At 41.5% G+C, this 20,738-nt stretch overlaps 1 protein-coding gene across 1 annotated transcript in view; it reads left to right on the top strand.

The window, feature by feature from the left end:
• Window positions 1-20,738, top strand: part of cdh7a (cadherin 7a) — a 133,816-nt gene that overhangs the window by 10,349 nt on the left and 102,729 nt on the right. The window contains exon 2 of the mRNA XM_017706002.2: window positions 1,725-2,182. Within this exon, the coding sequence (XP_017561491.1) occupies window positions 1,943-2,182 (240 nt within the window). The 5' untranslated portion in view covers window positions 1,725-1,942. The remainder of the gene's footprint in view (window positions 1-1,724; window positions 2,183-20,738) is intronic.

The following is a 20,738-nucleotide window of genomic DNA, read 5'->3' as shown; positions in this document are numbered from 1 at the left end:
CCAATAAACGAACCTGTTGAAGTTGAATTTATTTAAACAAATAAATTTTGTTGAATTTATTTAAACAAAACTTGTAAAATATTAGTACTGTATTTGTTCAACATTTCAATATTTTAGCTCAGTTCAATCACTACGCAAATCAACATTTAAGGTGCAATTTAGACACTCATAAGCTAATTGAATTTTTAAAAAAAAAGCATAACTAAAACCCTTTTAGAGCCCAGCTTAGAAACTTTGCATGAATTAAACTGAAGCCTTTGATTAATTTTTTTTCTCCTGGAAAACAATGACTGGACAGTGCGTCGGCGAGCTGGCATGAAATGACTGATTTATAATGAGGGCTGATTTATGTTGTGGCCTACAGTCTTTCTGAGATCCACCTGCATTATTTATTACACATACTGTATCTTAATGCTAATACTGCTAACTGTTGAATTGAACTGAACACATGCTTGGCAGAAGATATTGATCGAAAAAATCTCTGGTGTAGTGGCTGCTAGTTATTGTCTGATGAGTACAGGAGTCACAGATTGATGGATGGGTTTGTGTGGAAGAAGTTCAGTGTTCAAGCTCCAATTCAATTAGGACTGTTCTAGCCGGTACAGCACCTGCAAGGATCGAGTCCGTTTTTTTTTTTTTCCTGTAGATAATGATGAATTTCCACCCAGAACAACATCAGAATGAAGTGCTGGGCCTTCAGCTGCCGTGTTTGAACTACCGCGAGGACGGATTCCTCCAGAGAACATCTGCGGGATCTGCCTAAATTCCGTTTGAACTTTTCTTTCCTCACGGAATGTTAACGTTTGATTTTAAAAGGCAGTTTGAAACATGTATAAGGTTCGCTGGCTCCGAAAACCCCCAGGACTGCTTAGGAGGAGCTGTGTGACTGGAATTTTGTCACTTCAACCGAGGTTACATCCTTTTGAACTGTAGTTTTGCATTGCTAATGGAGCGCCACGCCGTGTTCCAAGTCATGGCTGCCTTGTTCTGTCGTTTCTCCATTACGACCGCTCACATCAAGGTGGGAAGTGGGCCATGGTGAACGTCTAGCAGGGGTGCAGTTCTCCCAATCAGCAAGAAAGGATGAGGTTCTCAAGCTGAAGAGTGCAAAGACAGGCTGTATTTTTATTGCACTATTTTACTGCACTATTTTTATTGCTCTAGGTATTTTCATTCAGCTCCCACCTTCTCTATGGGGACTTGGAGTGGCATACATTTGTTTTAATGCTCTCAGTAATTGATCTCTCTTTCTCTCTTTCTCTCTTTCGTTTGCTCTATTGCTCCCCTCCCCATATAACACATAGTCTGTCTTCCCTCCCTCCCTCTCCTCCCTCTAGAGCTCACTTTCTCTTCTCTCTCCATCTTCTCTTGCTCCCTGCCCTTAAGACGAATGTGCTCCACTTTCGGTAGTGCTGTCAACTAGCCGTCTGGAGGAGAGAAGTGTGGGTCTGTTTGCTCACCCGCAGCACTCTTGACGCCTCGCTTTGAAATATCAAAAGATACCACTTAATCTTGGGGTCAATTGCGTAGCGGCGCTAGCATCAGCGTCGGGGAGAAAACAGTTGAAAGAATCTGACGAACATGAAGGAATCCATTCTTAACCTTGTCCAAAAGCGTGTAATATCATGGAGTGGCAAAGTGAGCTTTGCATGTACTGACACTCTCCAATCTCTCTCTCTCTCTCTCTCTTTTGTTTCCTCTCTCTATCTCTCTCTGTCTATCAGGACTGGCGTTCCTGATTCAGCCTTGATCTCCGTCCGCTCAAGCTGTGGTCCGCCTCATCAATCATTGCCACTCTGGCTGCCTGGTGCCTCAACTGCACTGTCTCAGGTTTTTCCACGCGCTGAACACCCTTTTTGTCCAGCACCTCCCTGTGCCCTGGATATCTAGTGCCCTGGACTATCGTTCCTTCCATTCGTGTTGTCCTGCTACCACCTGCACCATGAGCAGGAGCTGTAGCGTTTGGGGTGGACTAAGCATAGTCACCCTGTTGACACTGGTGCAATGGGAGTCTTGCTGCTGGGGGATGACCCTGAACTCAGTCCAGCTGCATCCAGCATCTAGCAGACCCGCCAGGGCTGAGGCAGGAACCGTCCCTCTTAGGCACAAGAGGAACTGGGTGTGGAACCAGTTCTTTGTTCTGGAGGAGTACACAGGAGATGACCCTCTCTATGTTGGCAAGGTAAGGATTGGAAACCTATTTGTTGTCATGACAGAAGTTCAATGAAATTTAGCTCTGCAGCCCAAATGTGATGCCTGAGCCAAAATGCTCAAGTCTCAGAATTTTAAAAGTCTTTGCCTTATAGGTTGCAATATTTGAGATTGATGCATCATAAAAGTGTTATAAATTGAAGAAATTTAGTGTATGTCAGTAGAATTTCACTTTGTAATATCTTTTGCTAATCATAGTGAATTACTGAGATGTATAAATTTCAAATAGTGACATAAGCTTATACAGTATTTTGTCCAGTATGTATACATGATCCTAAAATATTTTATGGCTAAGTAATTCGATAACTAACATGTGAGGTTCAGTTATAGAACGAAGATAGAGTGAAATGATATACAACACGTTAAAGTAAGTAAATTCAAAATCCAGGAATTGCTGGGTTCTAAATCTGAATCTAATGACTCGTTGACCTAACAGTGCAAATCACACTATTTTCACACAAAATTATGTTGCATACAAAGTTTTTGAGAATGTAATGAACTCCAAAGATCAGCTGGGAACATTAACTAATTATGAACCGTTTCAACTTTAGCTGCCATGTTTGGCCCCTCCCAGTCCTGTCCATGTGCTCCTGTTGGGTTTACTTCCCAGTCCTGTCCATGTGCATTTGTTTTGGTTTTCAGTCCTGCCCTCTTGTTTCGTGACTCCACCCCTGATTGTCTCCACCTGTGTTTCCACCTTTCCCTCTTTTACCCTCATATATTTGAGCCCTGTTTTCCCCTGTGTGTTTGCGGGTCTTTGTTTGAGATGTTTGGATGTATGTTTGATTTGTTTGTATGCTGGTTTTGACGTGCTGATTGTTTGTATGTGTGACGTAAGTTTTGTGTTTGAAGTGTATGTTTTGTTTGAAGAGTTTTCTGACCTGTTTTCATTTTTGTCATGTCTGTCCCTCCTGCTCTCCATATTGGCTCTCTGACCATGGACTGTTCTGACCCTGATTATGGATTTGCACATAATAAATCTCGCCTCTTTTCGCACATGCGTCCACCTCCTCACTCCTTGTTACATAAGCTATTGCTATAAGGTCTGTAACTAAAGCATAGATATATTATGCAGATCTACTAACAGAGATTATGAACTCACACATGATTGATCTAATTACTTAGTTGTAAAGTATTGTATCATATATATCATATATACTCACTACACAATATACACCTTATGTTACTATTAAAATGTTATACATCTCAGAAATAATATGTTTAGAGCTTTTACTAGTATATTATTGGTTTATTAACCGCTGAAAATCTCAATCTTATTACATACTAAGATTTATTATTCCGTAACTACAGGGACTTTAATGAAAACTAGATGAACTGTTCTTAATTTATAGAAATGTGTAATGAAACTGTAGGCCTGCTGGTGGGTTCTGGCCATTTACTTAGTTAAACAAAGTTATTATGAAGTGTTACCGAAGTCACAATGTAGGTAGCTTTTAAATAATGTTAGTGAGAATATGCTGAGATAGGGGAGTGTGTGGTGGTTTAAACCACAATGTTAGTTTTCTTAGACTGGCCATTGTACTTCTTTCATAACCAAGTCACCAGATTACATACAGTTAAGCATTTAAACTGCAGGTCACTTCTGGCAAAAAACAACCAGGACTTGTAATGCAAATTCTGTTGAAGCTCCAAAGCTGGGATTTCTTTTTATCATGTCTTTCACCTTTTCCATTATTGGTGAAAGCGTGCTGCACTTACACTCCGCGGGTAAAGAGACGTCTCTCGGCTCAGGTGCATGTCTAAGAATAGGTTAATTCAGTCAAGAAATCCAATTTTTTTCCTCACTTTATTTGGCTTGAGGTAGGGGAGAAATCGCCAATTAGGGTAGGTCTACTCATGCTTTCTAGCTATGAGGAATAAAATTATACTGTGGGTTGATTGTCCATCCAAAGTAGACTATGTCCAAGAGTGCAAAACACATGAATAATTGTACTTTGTTTCTGAACTGTTCTGGAAAATGTGCAATACTTGAAATAACATTTTTGATTAGACCTTTAAAACACACACACACACACTTTCCAAGCCGCTTCTCCCTCAGGGTCATGGGGGTTGCTGGAGCCTATCCCAGCGGCCACTGGCCGGAAGGCAGGATACACCCTGGACAGGTCACCAGACAGACATACACATTCACACCTAGGGGCAATTTAGCACATCCAATTGGCCTGACTGCATGTCTTTAGACTGCAGAGGAAACCCACATTGGGGAGAACATGCAAACTCCACACAGAAAGGACCCTGGTCACCCAGCCGGGGAATTGAACCCAGGCCCATCTTGCTGTGAGGCGACAGTGCTACCTACTGTGTCACCGTGCCGCCCACCTTTAAAATGTTTATTACAAATCTTTTGTCAGTTAATGTCCATTTGAATGGACTTTTATTGAAACGTTCAAGCTGTCATACCACTGTACAATGAAACTGCCCACAATAGTGAAAATTCTTGGCTGAAATCAAAACTGAAATTCAGAACACACTGGGCCAAAAAATTTCATTAAAAACCAAAAATTGCTTACAACATATAAAAAAAAAGTTTGCATAAAATAAACTTACTAAGTTTTTTGCCATTTTTCCAATTATTTACCCAATTTGGTCAAATTCAATTCAAATCACATGATACCACCAGTGCTAGGAGGGTAAAGCTGAGCACAAGCTTCCTCTGAGTCGTGTTTAGCCAGCACCTCTTTGGACACTGTCGCTAATGCAACCTCACTGGACAGCTGAACATGCTTGGAGGAGAATACTAACCACCAGTTCTGTTATATTAGCTAGCAGATACATGTGTTTATGTACCTACCCACCCAGACAGAACGAGGCCAATCGTGCTGTCTTGGACTCCTGACCATGGAGGGCTCACCGAAGACTGAACTCGCAATCTCCTGGTGACACTAAACAGAGGGCCAATGCTTAGGAAGTCGAACCACTTGGGTGTCCTTAATATTTTACCTTTTTTTGTAGTTCTTCTGTTGTTTTGACATCTGTATCTAAGTAACAAAGGCAATACCCTTAATAGACAGCCTTTCAACTTTACTAGAAAGTGAAGTGAAAGTGAAAATTCTTGGTAATGCTGGCAGATTCTAGATGAACACCGCTGGTCAACATTGGTTCTATGGGTGTGCTTTATGATGATTGGGACATGGATCCAAATTAAAAGTTAAATATTATTAATTGAAAAAGCTTTTAATCATTAGAGGCTCACGTATCCTCAACTTTGATTCACAACTCATTTCCATAGTTATGTTACACCAGTGTCCAATGTCCATGGTTCTGCTTCATTACACTGTTCTGGTGATGATGCTGAGGCAAATAGATTTTTTTGAAATTTTAAAATTTTAAACCTTTGTTAAAAGGATATTCCAATTTGATAGTCAAAAATGTGACAGGTTTCTGAAAAATTGGTGAAATTAGTCTGCATTTGTTTGCGTGAACAACTTCTGACACCAATGCAGCATCTTTGAAACCTAGTCTGGCTTTTCTTTTTGTTATTCTGGCACATTAGCTACGTCTGTGGGGAAGGTGGCGCCCAGATCTGCAGCTCTGGGGTCAGGACGTGTCCTAGAATTGACAGGAGTCGCCCATTAGCAAAGCGGACATTTTTGTTTGAGTCCAGAATGCCTAGAAGCCACTGCTGCTGTTCTGTAGTTCTCTGGAGCTTGACTGTAGTCCTGCCATCTGCACCTCACCGTCCAACACCACTTATTAGACTCAACTATCAAAGGAATAAAGGCGAATGAGGGATGATGTCAGTCATATGTCAAGATGAGAACGCTCGTTGTAGAAATTGAGTGTGAAAAGGTTGAACTTCAAAGCCAGTTTTATGCTCTGAAAGTTTCGTGCATTAGTTTTATTGCTAAAACTCCTGACTCCTCATTAGACTGCCTACCTTAAAGAAAGCCAATATGAATTTTTGATAATTCCTCCAGCCACAGGTGTTAAATATGCGTTATGGGTGGCGGGTAATCAGCTTGCTTGGAGCTCCTGCTCAGCTCCACTGTAAAGAACAGTGGAAGTTCCCCTCGTTCTCCATCTCGCAGCCCTCGCCGCATTTGTTCCATTTGTGATCTGAATTAGTAATGCCACACATTACTATTCTCCTACTATTGCTAAAGCCTCCTCTAATATTTGCTTTTCACAGCTTTCTATTTGATAGCGGAGCTGGGCGAAATGTAAGTTGACGTGCATATTCCCATCAAAGCCTTGCTTTGGCTTTTAAGTGCATCTCGCTGACAGTCGCTGGCTCCTTGCTAATGGCCGGATGTGCAGATGAACATGTCTGTTTAATGAATATCTGATGCATTGTTTGATCGCGGTTCTTTGATAGCGTGCAGATTTCACAGCCCTGCTCCCAGATTAATGCTGATGTAAGGATTAGTAGCACGCTGAGAGTTAGGAGTAGTCCTGGCTGCCTGTGAAATTAGAGAATACTGTGTTTTATTTGTACTGTGTTGGGCGTGGATTTGGGGCGGTTTTATGTATTCTGGGCTACAGTTGTCGTATTAATGTTGAATTCAAACACACAGACCTCTCAGGATCGGCTAAACGCTTCAGGCAGCCACCTGTCATAAAACACTGGGCTGTGTGTCCCTATGCATATCTCCCAACACACACACACACACACACACACACACACACGTGCGCACACTCTTTAGCAGCATGCAGTGTGTTTCAGACAGCCGGCTGAGCTTTATTAGGCCCTGGCACCTCTCCAGCTCCCTAAATGGAAAGATCCAGGCAAAACAGAAGTGACTGAATACGAATGTGACTCAGTGCTGAATGATAATCAGGAGAGTCGTGTGCAAAAGTTTGAGCATCCCAGGACAAATGAAATGCTTCTTTCTCTCTTTCTCACTCTTGCATTAATTCTTTGTTCTCTCTCTCTCTCTCTCTCTCTCTCTCTATCTCTATCTCTCTCTCTCTTTCTATCTCACTCTCTATCTCTCACTCTTACTCTCTCTCTCTCATTCTCACTCTCTCACTCTGCCTTCTCTCTTTCGCTCTGAGTCATTCTCTCTCTCTCTCTCTCTCTCTCTCTCTCTCTCTCTCTCGCACACACACTGTCTCTATCACTGTCACTCTCCCTCCCTCTTCCTCTTGCTCTCAAACACACAATCTCTCTCTCTCTCTTTCTTACACACAATCTTTCTCTCTTTCGTTCACACATTCACTCCCTCTCTCTGTCTCATTCTCCCTCTCACACTTTTTCTGTCTCTGTCACTCTCTTCTCTCTCTTGCTGTCTGTCTCTCTCACTCTCAATCGCATGCACATTCTCACTTAGTTTCTCTCACTCCTTCTTGCTCTCTCTTTTTTGCACACAGTCTTTCTCTCTTTCTCTCTCATACAATTTCTCTCTCTGTCACACTATCCCTCTCACCTTCTCACTCTTCCTCTCTCCCGGTCACTCACTCTCTCTCTCTCTCTCTTTCTCTCTCTCTCTCTCTCTCTCTCTCTCTCTCTTTCTCTCTCTCGCTCTCTCTTTCTCTCTCTCTCGCTCTCTCTCTCTCCCCTCTCTCATTCACTGTCTCTCTGTTTCCGTCTCTTACTACTTTGTTCTTTCTCTCTATCACTTGGTCATTCTCTTCTCTCTTGCTTTCTGTCTCTCGTACTCTCTCTCTGTCCTTCTCTCTGTCTCTCTCTCTCTCTCTCTGTCTCTCTGTCTATCCCTCTCTCTGTCTCTTTCTCTCTCTCTTACTCTCTCTCTTTTTGTTTCTCTCTCTCTCACTTACATACTAATTCACTCTTTCAGTCTCACTTCCTCTCACTCTCTCTCTCTCTCTCTCTCTCTCTCTCTCTCCCCTCTCTCCTCTCTCCTAGTTTAACTATATGAATGTATTCCGGACATTGGTCATCACTCTGCTTTAGCCTTTTCTGAGTTTCTTTCATGTCTCTCTTTCATGTGTTCTTCCTCTCTGCTCCAGAAGAACTCAAAAGCTCGCCTGGCCTGCTGGTAGAAGAGGCTGGGGTTCACTTCCTGTCCCTGGCCCTGTTTAATTATAGAACAAGCCAGCATGAAATATGGAGATCATTGAGCAGGAAACTTTATAAGAGCTTAATATATTACTGCCAGGCATGATGAGCTCCTTATGGACAGCTTTATTATGGAGTGATCAGACGTACATCTTCTTCATCCTCCATCACTCTTAATTCAGTCCGCACTGTTAAAAAGCATAACATTTATGGTGATTAGTGAGAATTGTTTGATGTAGGTGTGTTGCTGCCTTTACGTGAGATCAGACGTATAGTTTCTGAGTTGCCGTATGAGTAAACATGACTTCAAGCTTGTAATTTCACCTGGTAGCTTTGTCCTAATACTTTTGTCCATGTGATGTATGTATGCTGTTCTACTGTGATCCATGTGTAACAATCAAGGCATCACTAGTAGTTACAAGTAGTTACATTGTTATTGCATGTATTGTTAATGTGTAACTACACAGTTGTTAGAGACACTTGATGTGGGACCTGTTTTGATGTAATTTCCTTCTCCAAGGTTATGGAATTATGTGATCTGAATGTTGTATATTAGCATAAAGGTCACTGCTGCGATAATTATTGACAAACAATATATTGTGCAGCCCTAGTAGGAGAGGAAACTAGTTGGCTTGAACGTCACTTCTGTCTACTAGCATCTGTTACAGTTGCTGTGATGTTTACGGAGGAGGCACAGGCAGAAGCAGGAGCTTGAGTGCAAACGAGGCTTCAGAAGGGACGTGGCGCGGAGAATTCAAATCAATGCGCTTCTGTTTTGATTGAATGACAACTTTGATGCTCCCGGAGGGGACAGGCGGAACTGTTAGAAGCATTTTGTCACATTTCATCTCCCTGGCAGTGCATCATATCACTCAGCACTGGGACTGCTGTTTGGAATAGTTTTACTGATCGCGAGAGTTTGAGGCAGACGAAAAGCATTGTGTACTTAGAAAAGGTGCTGAATTATAATTAGAGGAGCAACTGTCATGAATATTTATGGACAATTTAAAAGTCTGATTTCTGAATTGGCCAGGGAGGGCACTGAATCTACTCTACTCTGAATCTCTGAATGGCGGTGAAAAAAAGTGCTAATATGTGTACACTATTGTTGTGTGTAAACAAGACAGTGATCTACCACTTCGTGTTTGCCTGAACACAGTGATTTATAGGACGGTCTGCTGAGAGTTAGATGACCGTCTATAAATTATATTACTACATAAGTGGCAATTATAGGGGTCCAAGTCATGATACTTGGCAAACAGTGCAGTTTTTTTGACTAGATAGATAGATAGATAGATAGATAGATAGATAGATAGATAGATAGATAGATAGATAGATAGATAGATAGATAGATTTGAACACCCCAGGTCAAATTTAATATTTTTTCAGTTAAAAAGTTAACATGTTCTCTGAAGAGAACAAACTTATAGCATTTTTTGATCCACTGTGTGTCCCACTGGGCACTATTGCTGTATTTTTTGAAAATCTCCTTCATTTGTACAGTGAAAAAAATCCAGCTTAGACCCACAGCACCTCATATGTGCATCACTGGAATCAAAAGATTTTATTTCTTTTTATGCATTATGATTGGTGGTCCTTAAGTTCATGCTTTGTTCTTTTGTTTTTCTTCGTTTCAGGCTGAAACGTAGAGTTGAGTCATGAGTCAGTCAATATGCATCTTTTATAGGGTATAATTAGCCAATATAATCATATCTAGGATGCCCAGTGGACCAGCCTGGCTATGGCGGATCACTATGGTCACCACAACTTTGCAGAGTGAGAGGAAAGGATAAAAAATAAAGAATTATCCTTAGCTGATAATAGAAATGATCATTAGATACATGCTGCTATGCTACACCTAACCATCCCTAAATTTAACATACGCACAGCCTTCACTAGTTCAGTTCTTTAATGTGCTTCTGTAGTACCCAAACTCACCTGACTCCATAAAAGTCTTATGTCTGAAAATCAATAGAAAGTAACCAAACAAGCAGAAAAAATAGCTAAATAATGAAAGCAGAGGTAAATAAATGCAATAATTTAAGCAAATAGATTCTCGAGTGCTGATTTTTAAAGAGCCTCCAGTGGTTTATGCCAAGGCTGGTCATGCAGAATGAACCCAACCAATATTGTCATCCATGTAATTATACCACAGCTCTTCTAATGAATATTCTTTTGTCATCTTGATATTGTAACACCAGTAACTGGAATTATTGCCTATGACCCTACGCGGGCTGATGAATATTGATATGATCAGTCCAGCTCGAGCTAAAACCTTCAAATGAAGGGATGTCGCGGAGGGCACCATGAATAATACATGCTCTTGTCTCTAGGGTGGGTTCAGTAATATCAACAATTATTAGTGATGACCCCCATGTCTCTGCTGAAAGTACACATTCATTATCGTACTCCCAGACTCAATTGTGTCGGAGCGGGCCTGAGTGAGAGTCTGCTTTTATTAATAGTGCTCATCACACTGAATTATGTTGATTGACATTTTTGCTTTGAAGGACCCATTTTCCACATTTTTCCACTCCTAACATATGTGTGGGTATTCATGATCGTTCCAACCTCTTCAAAACCTCTACATGCATTACAGTTAAAGAGGCTGTTCTGTTAGCGTGCCTTAACACATGATATAGGCAAAAGCCATGCGTTCTGATTGGCTGCCATGTAGCACCCCAATTAAAAAAGTAAGCTGTAGAAGCTGTTAAAAAAGTAAGAAAAGTCCTGACCCCAATGTTAAATTCTGTCTGAAAAAATAAACTTGTTGCCACAACTTTTTAACACTTTTCCCCACCTTTTTCAGTCCTGACTGTTTTCAAACAAGGAGCAGTACAGGGCAGCCAGTCTTAGCGGCTGCAGATGAAGAGTTTGGATGGAGATTTTGAATGGCTGTGCATGTGCTGTAGGCTAAATGGGCGATCAGACATAAATCTGCTCATGTTTGTGTCATGACAACAATTGTCATGTCGAAAAAAGGGGGTTGTGCAGCTTATATGAACTCATTTTTGAAAGAGCAGATCTTACTACTTATTTCAAAAAGCAAGAAAAATTCTAATGCTGCTTCTTATTAGAATCTCAATGCTTCCCAGTGGCGGCCTCTGGGGCACACCACAAATGCACAGATTAGTGTTTTGCCGCTCTAGCACACCTCATTCAACAAGGGCTTGATAATTAGTCAGTTGGTGGAAGCAGGTGTGTTAAAACCATGGAAAACAGTGTGCAGTGTGGAGCTCCCTCAGGACTGTGGGCTGGGAACCATTACGCCGTTTCTTTCCTTTGCCCGCTTGCTGCGGGTGATGGACTGGGCCTGTCAGGTAGAATCCTGGAGCTGACTGTTGAGTGTCCGCTTGCATTCAGCCCGGGCGTGCGGAGCGCTCCTGCTTTAATTGGAAGGGATCCTATGATGGTGGTTTGTGTGCAGTAACTCTATGCGAGGGGGGGGGGGGGGGGGGGGGGGGGGGTTTGCTGCTGCTGCCACTGCTGCAGTCCATTTGCATCTTCTTTTTACATGCTGCCAAAAACAACTTGCACCTCACCTCCCAAACAGGGGTTTAATGAGAAGCAGGCCAGCTAGTGGCAGCCTAGCCTCGTGCTGAGGTTGCCAGATCTAAGGTTTTTTCCCCCTCTGGCCACTGGAAGGGCCAGGCTGAGCAGATTAAACACATGCTCTCTGTTCCTTTTGCACCACATCAGAGGTCCACCCCAGCTGATTTAAACCAGAATAAAACAGGGAGAGAAAGAAGCCTTTTCATGTTGTGGTTCAACAAGCCACCCCACCACCCCACTCCTCAAATCCTCTTTGCAGTGATTTTGAACATGTGTTTGGTAATTAAGGGCAATGCAGAAGGAGCCTTTTCATCTGCTTCCCAGCTCGTGCGGATCGCTACCAAGGCGTTTTGTCATCACCGCGACTGAAAGTCATCAGGTTGGCAATCGTAACCTGCGATCTTGTGCCAGAGGCACACATACAGCATTCTGGCCACACATTCACATTCATACTGTTCATCACACACACTGACAAAAACGCACACACACAAATACATAAATGCACACTAGCTACATTTCTATCCAGATGATTGTTTCACCAAAAATGCTTTATAAAGAGCTTGGTAAAGTGTAGTAACACCACTCAATGTGAAAGGCTGTGATTTAATCTCCTGCCTGGGTAAGCCTGGGTCCTTGGGCAAGACTCCTAACAGTCCATTCTTCTGTCTCTGTAATAACTCTGGATAAAAATGTCTGCCAAACTCTCAAATAAAAAGTTTTCTGATGCAGGAATGGAAATGCAAGCTGTCTTTTACCTTCAGGGGAAACGGTTTATCAATACAATTGTGTGAAAACCTATACTGGAAATGTTTTATCATCTCAGAAAAATAGCACATTCACACATTCATGTAGTGTTGTGACAGACTTCGCTCACCTCTTACAACACAAACAATACAAACAGCGTTGCAGAGAAATGCAGCTGGACTGAGAGCATTTTTCAAAGGAAAGGCAGGCACTTTTTAGCTCTTACAGAAAGAGAAGATCAGAAAACACTACAGTCTTCTAGGTGGAAGGTGCTCAAACAACTCAATGGCAGAGAAATCTAATCTCTTCTGTGATTGTTCCAATAGAAAAATGACAATATAAAAAATAATGAAATTCTTTATTGGTAGGTTATATGGAAGTTAGGAGGTCAAAGGTACAAAAGTGGGGACATATGTGAAATTAGAGCTGGAAATATGCCAAACACAGATTGTTTTTTCATTTTTTTGGATGTCCCTTTACATAAAGCATTTTCATCTAAATGTCAGCTTAATAGAAACGGGCTGCTGATCAGCAAAAAGTGCAAAAATAACTGACACATTTCATCACTTGCAAATTGTGCACAAAGACAATTGAAGCATAGCTACTGATGCAGAAGTGACGGACAAATTTACTGTCCACTCACACACGACACATGCACGCTGTGTCAAAATTTCCATAGCTCATGAACCTTCATATCTTTGTCTCTCAGAGTGTCACCCCACTCTTAGTTGCCGTGTACAGTCCTTCAAGCAGTTGCCCTGAGAAGCCTCAAAGATGTGATGTAGAATCACTGAGCCGACCAGCTCAGGAAGTCTTTATAGATGCAGTGTAGAGCTGTGTAAGCAGACGGCCCAGGAAGTCTCGTAGCTGCGATGTAGAGTTACTCAAGTGTCAAGCCCTGGAGGCCTCATAGCTATGGTGCAGAATAACTAACGTACCTGGCTCAGGAAGTCTTATAGCTGCTGTGTAGAGTTTCTCAAGCACCTGGCCAAGGAAGCCTCATAGCTGCAGTGTGGCATCGCTCAGGCAGCCATTCTTTTACTCATAATGCAGCAATGTAATATACAGGAATGCGAATATAAACATCATGCCTGCATATCTTTATACAGCTGTTTGGAATTTAAATTCATCTCATCTGGGCTATTATAGAAAAACTTTGTAATGAACTCATTTTGACTACTAGATGATTATTCTAGTCAAATGAATTTATTCAAAGCCAACTAAAATCTCCACAAACCGCTTCATTTATCCAGCTACAGATCATGAAATTCAGTTTTGGACTAATGGAGATATTCTGGTATAATTCAAAACTTTAATGTATTACCCACACATCATAACGCGCACACACACACACACACACACACACACACACACACACACACACACACACACACATTTTATAAACTGCTTATCCCTCTGAGTCGGTAGGAGGTCCTGGAGCCTATCCCAGCAGGAAACACCCTGGGCAGGTCGTCAGTCCATTGCAGGGCAATATATTATTCAGGTTTGAGTTTTTTATTTGACTTATTTTCGTGTGTTTTTCCTTTTGCTTTTGCTAGTGGAATATCTTCTCTTCTGAAATATCTTCCGCTCTAATCGCCTCCAAAATGGCCCTGCTGAAAAAGGACCATAACAAACCATTAGAATTAAAACCTAATGTATTGACTTTCTAATAGCTTAACAGTTTCCGCTACTTTCCTGTAGAACTACCTTTAAATCCCATTAGAAAACCATCAAATCAATTTAGAATTAGCCTTTAGTCAGCTGTCGAACCATTACACTGTGTAATCAACCCATTAAAAAAGCCAAAACAATGTGTCTGTCAGGAATCAACAGAAACATTTCTATGTTGTTTTTTTTTGTTTAGTTTTTTCCCCCCAAAGGGAGGTCTTAAAAATGAAGGCGATATAGCTAATGATCATATTGGCTGGAAATGAAATAAATGAAGGGTGGTCTCTGACTTTTGCACAGTACTCTATATTACAGTCATATACAGTCATATTCCGTACACCAGTGGTCTCCAGCCCTAGACCAGGAGAGTCGGCATCCTGTAGAAACTAGTACCACCCACAATTTGCCACACCTGCTTCCGCTACTCAACCTCTTCCCAAGTCCCTAAATGGCTGGATCACATGCATTAGAGTTAAGAAAAGGGCGGGGCAGATTATTGGGTACAGACTGGAGCTAAACTCTGAAGGAAGCTAGCTCTCCAGGACCAGAGCTGGAGACCACTGCTGTACACACAACGCTATAATACCTGAACACGCAGCTCTGTAGAAATAATTGAAGCCGGGCTGGCACGTGCAAGCCGAGCTGCTCTTTTTGACGGAGTCTGGCAGACTCTTCTGCAGGAGGATATGAGATGACACCTCCGAATCTAATGGTAGCCAATAAGAAAAGGATTCCTCCACAATGCAGACGGAATGAGCCTCGCGGTGCCCCAGCCTGGGGCCCCAGCCACAATACAATACAATACCATTTGCATTTATATAGCGCTCTTAAGGTGTTGATTCAGATGAAATATCACAATGGGGAGCAGATCTATCACCTTGAGACCACATTCAAAAGGCACAGGCAAATCAATCCCGTATGTAAAAAGCTAGCAGCCGCAAATGATTGACTTATCTCCAACATTCAGGCATTTGCATTGTTATATATGGCGGATCTGAGGCCTGCGCTTGATTGGGTAAGATGATTTTCGAAAGCGACTGAAAATGATATTGTAAAGTGCCAAGCTCACCTTAGGAGAAGGGAAAAAAGAAAAGCGGCCTGTCCTCGCCTCGTCCCGGATCTGTCGTTTGCCGTTAAATGTCACAAACAAAAGACAGCCTCACGAATGAGGCTACCAGAATGCCAAGCTAGATTTTTATCACCTCACTACAGTGACCCAAGAATAGTTTACAAGGAGCTGCAGGAGTGATGAGAGTGTATGTGTGTCAGCAGGCTTCTAACAGCTAACGATAGCTGAGCACTCTGTTATGTCTGACTGTGGTTGCTTCATCAGAAACTTTCGATTTCAAGGTTACTGGTCTCAGTGAATCAAAAACTTTGAGGCCACAGGTTGTGGGCTAAATTGACCTACACTGTGAAGAGTTTCCCTAATTCCTACAATAATTGGAGTTGGAGGTTTTTTGAGCAGGCAATACAGGCCTTTTAGCAGGAAGAGCAGGTGCTGTGAGAGTTTTTAGAATGGGTGGTGGATCATTCTCAGCAGTGCAGTAACACTGACATAGTGGTGGTGTGATAGTATGTGTTGCGCTGGTATGAGTGGATCAGACACTCAGTGTCATTGATGGACTGGAGTCCACCAGGCAAACGTTTCCAGCTAACAGTGTCCTGTGATAAAGGACTAGAGGATGACCGACACAAACCGTGCAACAATAGATGAGCTACTGTCTCTAACTTTACATCTACAAGGTGGATTGACAAGGTAGGAGTGTCTGATAGAGTGGACAGTGAGTGGACCCAATGTTCAAAATCTCCAGCAGCACTGCTGTGTCTGATCCACTTGTACCAGCACAAAACAAACTAACACACCACCACCACCACGTAAGTGTCACTATATATATATATATATTCTGGTCAAATAACCAACCAGAATCTCTGAGGAACATTTCCAACACCTTGTTCAAAGTGTGCCATGAAGAATTGAGGCAGTTCTGAAGGCAAAAGGGGGTCCAACCTTTTACTAGCAAGGTGTAACTAATAAAGTGGCTGGTGAGTATATATGTATAGCGTAGTGGTTAACACCTTTGCCTTCTCCGCTCTAGACTGGGGTTCAATCCCCACCTGGGTAAGCACCCTACACTACACCAATAAGAGTCCTTGGGCAAGACTCCTAACACCACCTTCGCCTACCTGTGTAAAATGATCAAACTGTAAGTCGCTCTGGATAAGAGCGTCAGCCAAATGCCATAAATGTAAATATATATATATATATATATATATATATATATATATATATATATATATATATATATATATATATATATATATATAAAATTTAATAAGCTAATATTAGGACAGTGGCAGATTTGTTGATGTCATTTCCAGCCTTGCATATCTAACTTTCCAACATATATTCATTACACTGAATGGAGATTTTGCCATTATTTTATAAAGTTTGTCCATTCTTACAAAATTTGCTTCAAAAGAACACAACTACACTATCATTAGGAAGCCTTTGCTGCCAGCCCATTTCAGACTGTTCTTAGTGTAGGCCTAAAAAACATGCTTTATACTTGTGTTGGCCCTGCTGTGGCTAGGACACTCGCACATACGATGAAGTATTAAACAGAAGCTTTTTGCAGAATAAGCTCTTTCAAGCACTTTATTCTCATCTGTATTGTTGTTTTCACAAAGGACTGGGGTGCATTATGTGAATTTCAACTTTAGCCAAAAGATGAGCCAAACGCTCCGCTGTAGGCTAATGGTAATTGGAAAATGCATTAAAAGTAAATTTGTAGATGCTCTTGAGCGCCCGGTTGAACCATCCAATGTGACGAGACGTATTTTTTGCTCCACGGCTCACAGATGACCTCGGGTGGCCGTCTCGAGGAGAATGCATGACTGTGTTCTGGCCCAGTGCTAATAATGCTAATACAGCAAACATCTCAAAATAGTGTAGCTGCTCCTTCTACGGGTTGATAAACTGCGAGCAGATTCTCAAGATTATTTGAACTGTACATTGCATTCCAGACACTAAATTAAAGCCGGGGAAACTCACAGCATTCCCGCTGCTTTTGATTCAATCTTACAGCAGCATTTAATTCACTCTGTTACTGTGTTTAGGCCAATGCTATGGCAAAGGTTTTTCAGTGAACCCATTTCTTTGTGTGCTAGATTGTGTCTAGGTTGCTTCTCAACAGGCTGCATACAGTATAGCCACTCAGGAAGGTGGAAGAAAGACATTTCACACGAATGGGGTTTACCGAGGATTTCTTGTGAGATTTAAAGGCTAGGATGTGGATATTTTGGTTAATATGTAGGAAGCGAATGTACCTCATTATAGCTAACAGCTGGAACCTATGTGCCAGCATTGGAGGACACAGCGAGCTATATTATGAACATTTTCCTTAAAGTGTTTAAGATATTCAGGAAAGCTGCTTTAGCATCAGATTCTCATCGTATGGCTCAGTCACGTCATTCATTTCTGCAGGACTCGGTTCTTTAAAAAGAAGCATGTTCAATGGCTTGATTGAGTAGATGTAGCTAATTAAGAGAGGCGCCACCATCTGTAACGTAGCCGTGCCGTGCGGATTTCAGTCACACTTTCTGACTGTCAATGAACGAATTACGGCGAATCAGAGGGAAACGCTTCGGCAGTATTGCAATGAGCCGATCGCTCAAGAGATATGCGGCCTAATACGCGCCCCAGTTGTGCGGTTTCGCTGCTAAAGTTTGTTTTAGCTTGAAATGCACTCATTAAATGCAACTGTGAGGAAAGTAATTGATATGTGCTGGCAGGCAGGGAAGCACCACGTTTCTAATCAGCAGCCATTCGGACCGGGCTGGAGGGAGGAGGACGGAGGGACGCTCCTGCAGGATGCAGGAAAGGAGACAGATGAACGGTAAATTAGCTGTGTGTAAAACAGGCAGCGTTCGTAATCTCGCCGCATAATTGGACTCACTGCTTTTTCGCCCACGACAGATGACAGGGTTGTAATGGCTGTCTTCATTTGTCTTGCTTTATTGCGGCATAATGCGCTGGCAGCACGGACCTGGCCACGCTCCTGGACAACAGGCTTTTATGGGGCGGAAGCGGTGGCTGCTGGCTCCTGCCATCTCTTCCAGCCCTTTTTCTCACCGGAGGGTGCTTCGGGATTGACGAGGGTCAGGGTCAATGAGTCTCATTTAAAATAACAGTTTGGCAATGAAATCCAGTTTGCACAGTTTTTGCCCTTACCTCAAATGAAGTTGCTAAAATATGTTTGGTGTCTCTGGAGCTACAAGGCTAGATGTAGCCAGCAGTACTGGAAGATTCTACTCCACCATAAAGCATCATGTGCAACAATTATCAGGCAGCCTGAATGCGGTCTGTTCTCCCTAATAAGTGTTAGTAAAGCTGTAAAGATCTTCCAGCAGTAATTGTTTGGTGATGAAATCCCAGGTCCAGTTTGCACTACATCTAGTGGGCACACAATCCAGCCATTTGACTCCCCATTAGGTCATATCAGATTCAAGATTTTACGAGTTGCTTTCTATATGAATTAAAGAAAACGGAGCTAATAAAGTAGATTTTAGTAATGCAATGTAAACTGAATCTGTATCTTGAGTCTAATCTGCCCAGAAATACAGAAATGTGCCATAAAAATGAATGCCTTGAGCTTAATGGCCATTTTGACTGGAATTCAAGTAAATGATGGACAGTATATTCACATGTCTATTTATCTATTATCTATACATAATACATCTTATCCATTGTAATCTTTTGGACCCTAAAACATATATCAATATATCAATCATCATTTGTTTGTATGATTGAATGAATATATATATATATATATATATATTAATAGAAGACCATGATGTGCAAATTATGTAAACCATGTTTTTAAAGGAAAATACTACAAAGAAAACAACAAATGTTGAAACTCAAAATTTGTATTGCTATTTGAAAAAATATATTTCCATTTTGAATTTGAAAAAAAAATGGGCATGTTTACCATCACCTTTCATCATGTTCATCGTGTGTCATCACCTTTTCTCCTAACAACATGCTGTACGCATTTGGGATCTGCTGTAGTTTTAAATGCTTAAATGCTTTTTAAATTCATTCTTATAATTCTTTGATAAAAAGATTTCAGCTGCTCAACAGTTCAAGGTCTCCTTTGTCATATTCTTAATTTCATAACGTGGCAAATGTTTTCAGCAGGGGCAGGTCTGGATGGCAGGTCTGGACTCTTTAATTACAGAGCAATGCTGTTGTAATACATGCAGAATGTGGTTTGACTGTGCAATAAGCAAGACCTTCCCTGAAAAAGACGTCTGGATGGCAGCATATGTTGCCAAAACATGCATATATTGTTTAGCATTAATGGCCATTAATGCCTTCACAGATGTGCATGTCACCCATGCCATGTGCACTAATGCACACCTATACCATCATGAACACTGGCTTTTGAACTGTGCACTGGTAACAAGCTGAGTGATCTTTAGCTCGAAGGACAGTGTCCAGGATTTCCAAGAAGAATTTTAAATGTTGATTTGTTGGACCACAGGACGCTTTTAAACTTCCCCTCAGTCCATATTAAATAAGCTCTGACCCAGAGAAGGTGGCAGCATTCCAGGATCCTGTTTATATGTGGTTTCTTCTTCGTGTTTTAGAGTTTTAATTAGCATTTGTGGATGCAGCAATGAACTGTTTTCACAAACAGTAGTTTTCAGAAGTGTTTCTGAGCCCATGCAGTGATTTCCAGCACAGAATCATGTCTGTTTTTAATGCAGTGCTGCCTGAGGGCCCAAAGATCATGGCCCTCTTTCTTATGATTCTTATGATGCTGTTTTGTACCATAGATGATGAAAAATAAGTTCTTTGGTATTTTACATTGAGAAGTGTAATTCTTCAATTGTTGTTCTATTTACTTGTGCAGTCTTTCACAAATTGGTGAACCCCTCTTCATTTTCTCTTCTGAAAGCCTCTCTGTGATGCTCTTTTATACAGTCATGCTGACCTGTTGCCAATTAACCACCAGGTGTTTTGTTAAGCATTTCACAACTTTAGCCTTTTGTTGCTCCCATCCCAACAATTTCTGGAACATGTTATTGCCATCAAATTCAAAATTTGTTCAAAAAACAAGAAAATGTCTCTGTTTCAACATTTGATATGTTGTCTTTGTACTACTTTCAATTAAATATAGGCTTCAAGTGATTTGCACATCATTGCATTTTGTTGTATATCTGCTGTAAAATCCAAATCTCTAGTTTGGCTGCTTTTTTCATAGAGTGCTATGGTTCTCCGAGTGGCTTCGCTCTGTCTACTAGGCCCATTATCCTTTCTTAATAGAGAGCTAGTGGGTAATAGCGCAGTGCATGCATGAGTTCACCAGTGGTACAAAGCTTACAAATGGTATTATGGCATTGCCACTTCACGTTGTAAGTAGTTTTTGTTTTAAAGAAAGCAGACATTCATATTAGGCTGTTTTAGGTTTATTAGTACAGTGATTTTTACAGTGAGAATCCTGAATACAGGTGAAGTGGCGGGTTTTCCGGAGTACGGCCAAGGGCTGTGTTTTTATCTGTTAGCACTGAA

This window comes from Pygocentrus nattereri, chromosome 19, assembly GCF_015220715.1.
Source record: "Pygocentrus nattereri isolate fPygNat1 chromosome 19, fPygNat1.pri, whole genome shotgun sequence".
Taxonomy (NCBI): Eukaryota; Metazoa; Chordata; class Actinopteri; order Characiformes; family Serrasalmidae; genus Pygocentrus; species Pygocentrus nattereri.
The sequence above is the reverse complement of the archived record's forward strand: the minus strand, read 5'-3'. Positions and strand labels throughout refer to the sequence as shown.